A 4,613-nucleotide genomic window follows, 5' to 3' on the forward strand; every position below is an offset into this window, starting at 1 on the left:
TGATCCTGGAGTCCCAGGATCGAGTCCCGCATCAGGCTCCCTGCTCAGCAGGGAGTCTGCTTCTCCCTCTGACCCTCTTCCCTACTCATGCTCCCTCTATCATTCTCTCTCTTTCAATAAATAAATAAAAAGCTTTAAAAAAAAGAGAGTTTGAACCAAATTCTAGACTTTAAGAGTTTTTCTCACTTTGTAAAGGCCTGAAGGTTTTCAGAGTAAGCTTTTTGTACTTTTTATGAAAAAAAAAAAAGTAAATGTTTTAAAGACAGGACATCTGAGCGGGTCAAATAAAGGACCCCAGGATAAAACTGAGAAGGCCACTGTCCGGCTTCTTACAAGGGACTGGTGCACTTACAGAAGCCAAAGAGGAAACCAGTAAGAGCTGAACACAGTTCCTCCTTTCCCTAAGCACAAGCCCCAGCCCCAGGCCCAGTGCAGCACACAGAGAACAGCACTCTCTATTAGAAGAAACATTTATTGAGGAGGATTGATATTCTTTGTTGTGCTGAAGGTTGTTCTCATCAGAGGATATATTGTCATGAAAACTGTGAGGCTTTCTTAACAAGGACAGAATGATTTCTTTAGGGAAATTTTTCTCTGTGGAAGTGCTGGAGAAGCATTTTCTGCTTGAGTAGAAGAGTCAAATCACTAAACACAGTACTTCCACCAGGGTCACCCCTGGTGGCCGAAAGGACCTGGCATACTTGATGCACACAGGTGAGGCTTGGATGAGGCACAGGTTCCCCGGAGGGCAGAGAAGAAGGGGGTTGACTCTGGCTTAATACCTGGTCCTTGAAGGCCACAACTTTTCGGGGATGTCTGACCCTGTGTCTGTTCTGTCTGACACTTCTAAGACGGTTCTGGCCAGCACAGACGGCTTCATGGCTGCAGGACTTGATACTTGCCCGTTTCTTTTGTTGTGGGTCAGAGAGAGCCCAACAGTTGGAGGAATATCTCTTGTCAGGCCCTACCTGGGCCTGTAGTTCCTCCTGCTGCTGGCTTAATGCTGAGGCCTCAGGTCCATACCTACATGCCAGCTTCTCTTCTAGGACCTTCCCAGTGGTAGTCATGAGCTTGTGAGCTTCAGGAGGCCCATCACTCACAAAAGTAGTCACACTTTGAACGGGGTCTTGGTGCTGCACTAAGGTTGACATGAACTTGCCTTTTTGCTGGGGACTTTCCTGCTGCCCTGTGATTTTTTTCTTGGAATTGATCCACTGAAAAAAGTGCCTCATCTTTTTTCTGAAGTAACTTTCAGGAGGAAACTGTTCATTCTGTGACAGAGATGGGGAAGCCCTCTCTAATTTTCTGTCCTCAACACGGTAGCTCTCCTTTCTGCCTACAGATGTCCCTACTCCTGAGTCCTCACTTCCACACTTTCTTGCTTGGGAATCCTGAGGTCTCACTTTCCTTTCACTTTCTCTTTGTGGGAAATTCTTAGCCCGGCACTTACAGAAGGCCAGCTTAGAGTCCCAGGACTCCTGCTGCTGCCCCGTGCTAATTCTGCTGTCCTCCAATTGAACATGCAGCACCTGGGACGCGTCCATGTCCCCACTGCAGACACTCTGGGACGGAGTCAGGGAAGCCTTGGAAGTCAAGCTATCTGAAGTAAGGGGCATGTCAGTGGGACATCTTTGAGCCTGGTTATGCTCCTCACTCTCCAATTTAAACTTTAACTCACTCAGAAGCTGTCTTTTCAGCTCTGATAGCTTAGAATCTTGGGGAACCAGTATTTTTGGCGAGGGATGTTCAGTGGTCAGGCCAGTTTCTACCTTACTCATACTGACATTTATCATTTTGGAGCTTCCCAACTCACTGGTTGTCAAGGTGTCACAAGATTGGGATTGAAGAGTCCAGAGCTCCTCAGTGTCGAATATATCCGTGGACAGGTTGGACATGGCAGAATGTTCTAAATTCTTCTCCACCATCACTTTGCCCTGTACCATTTCTACTCTGTTGCTGGAACCCACATTCTCATGCCTTGGCTCATGTCCAGCCGCAGCTTGCCTTGTGGGCACCTCTGGGCCACATGTGTTTTTTGTTACAGTCTCACTGGGTCTGACTTGAGCTCCGATGCTGTGTGTCAGGGGCTGAAAAGTCTGGCTGCCGCACTCAGCTATCTGGATACACTCTGCAGGCTTGTGTTCAGTGTGAGAGTGTGATGACTTCAGGACCCCCTGTCCTTCATTGCCCACAGATAACATAGTAGGGAGAGGATGATCCAGGGTGGGGACTGAATTTGCTGTTCTCACCCTGTTTCCCAAAAAAGCTTTGGAGCTTCCCTTAAGGGGTTTAAAAAAGTCAGCTTTGGAATCCACCCCAGAAATATGCATGGCTAAGGAGGGAAAGTCAACTTGGGGAAGAGGCCATGTTTTGGCTTCTCTCAACATATAGAATTTTATGGATTCAAGAACCCTGAGGGGTAGACCCCACCTCTGACTCATGCGAAATCTTATAATATGTGCCTCTAGCACCTGTCGTGTTTTGGGATCAAGAAAAGAAAGTTCTAGAGTGGCGACCTGGCAGTAAACACTACCCACCATAGTCTTTTTTGAATTTCTGTTTTTTGAGGTAGTCTGGGAACTCCCAGAGAAAGACAAGGTATTGTCAACAGCCAGCCATGAATAACACACACCTATAGGAATCCTACCTGCTGTGATCTGCCAAAACTTCTTGCTCATATGTAATCTAAGAGTGCTTTTGATTTGATTCTGGTCTGTCTCCTTCCTTGAGACATTTAATAATTCATTCCCTGAGTGATTCCTTGAATGACACACACAGTTACTTGTTGTCTCCAAGGCAGCCCTGCGACCCTTCACTAGGTAGCATTCTGAGACCCTTTGTGGGCTCTTCTCTAGGATATACCCAAGATTCCTCCTCATATCCTTCCTTAGCTGGAACTTGGTTGGGACCCTCTCATGGACTCTTCCTGGGAGATTCAGTTCAGTCTTTGCTAGATCCTTGCTACTATGGCCCTGAAGCTCATAGAATTGTGAGTGAACATGTCTGCTTTTTTGCTGAGAGATTTCTGTTAATTTACACTGAGGCTCCATCAGTGCTAAGGACTCTAGGTTTCTACAGTCATGGAGGCACCAGCGTGGGATTACCTTCCTTGGACTATGTAACTGCAATGTCTCCTGGGGTTCACAGGTGATATGAAAATGGCCGGGAAGGATGGGGACTGGTACATGGGCATGGGATGACCGGCTAACCAATGGAAGGTTGGGAGCTCGAGGACAAATGGTTTCTTGAGATTTCTGGAACACAGGGACTAAACCCCACAAGCTTTCCTGTTGCTTCTGCAACACGTGCCATTCCAGATGTTGATGTTCAGTCAAGATATGAGAGTCTGACTCATTCTTGGATCTATGGAAAGACACTCCACAGTCCCTAACCTGGGATGAAGAAGAAGATGGTATGATTCGGAGGCGGGATTGAAAATGGGCCTGGGTGTTCACCCGAGTGAAAGTTAGGGGCTGGGATTGGGACAGGGTTTGAGGCAAGGGTTGGAGATGTACACTGGGGAGAGGAAGGGGATGGGAATGAGAAAGTGGTGGAGATACGAGATCCTGCATTTTGACTGCAGAGGTATTATGAATTCCATTGAATAAGACAAAGTGAGACTCTAGTGGGGAAGTACTACTAGAAAACAGGAGAGTGGCTACTAAGGACTCACTGTGCAAAGAAGGAAGACCCCAGAAGAACTGGCTATATTTCTGATGCAAGTTTTCCCCCAAAGACTTGACATTGAGGAGCTGCTGATAAATACGCAGCTGCTCTGGTTTGCCTTCAATATTCCAGCCAGTTTGGGGGGCTGTGATGACCTGTACATCAGATGGCTGCAGCAAATTCCCTTCAGATGTCCATTGGTATTCTGACCACATTTGTTTGGAAAATGGCCCCTCCTCTTTTACTTTCTTCTTTAAAATCTGGAAGGCCATTCTATTCTTCATTTCTCTCTCCAAGAGTGCCTGGAAGTTAAGGCCAGGGAAAGAAATTTCACTGACCTCCTTGTGCTTAGTAACAGAGTCTCTCCAGAGATAGGTTTCCGGTAGATGGAGGTAAATTTGCTCTTGCTGAAAACTGGAGTGTGCTGACATGGGGAGGCACATGTTCTTGGCCTGAGCCTGCCAACAGGAGAATTCTGAAATTGACAGGCTTGAGCAGTCACTACCTCTAATTGTTGGGACATAAGTGGACAACCCAGCAGGGCTATCTGGAGATGACTTCTCGGGATCAGGCTTCATTGAGATGGAAATCGATTTAGATTGAGTCACAGTTAAAGTGCAGTGTGGCGGTGGTGAAACAGACAGGGTTGGTGGTGCATGATGACAAGCAAATGAATCAGTGGGATTCCTTGCCTGGGACAGATTTGGTAAGAGGTTGATTCCTTGTGAAATGGTGGGGTCAAGAGCGGAGATGGTATTCAGAGGTAAAGTGGCCTCTAGTTGGACAACAGGATCCCCTTTCTGAATGTCATGTAGTAGGAGAGGGGGAAAGGCAAGGGGCTGGGGTATGGAATGGGTCACTGGGAATTCAGAATCCCAAGGTTTTGGCTGCAGGGGCAGGGAGTGCCTGGGGGGTGAAGGTAAGAAAAAGTCAGCTAAAGAGGTCAT

General features: G+C 47.1%; 1 protein-coding gene across 1 annotated transcript; it reads right to left on the reverse strand.

Moving 5' to 3' along the window:
- Positions 1-578: 578 nt before the first annotated feature.
- Positions 579-4,613, reverse strand: LOC135362748 (spermatogenesis-associated protein 31D1-like). The gene has a single exon (XM_064579876.1). It carries the CDS (start codon positions 4,611-4,613, stop codon positions 579-581), a length of 4,035 nt encoding a protein of 1,344 aa, XP_064435946.1.

Source organism: Mirounga angustirostris, unplaced genomic scaffold (genome assembly GCF_029215605.1).
Source record: "Mirounga angustirostris isolate CCGP_5_RB_7025 unplaced genomic scaffold, mMirAng1.0.hap1 SCAF_15, whole genome shotgun sequence".
NCBI lineage: Eukaryota > Metazoa > Chordata > Mammalia > Carnivora > Phocidae > Mirounga > Mirounga angustirostris.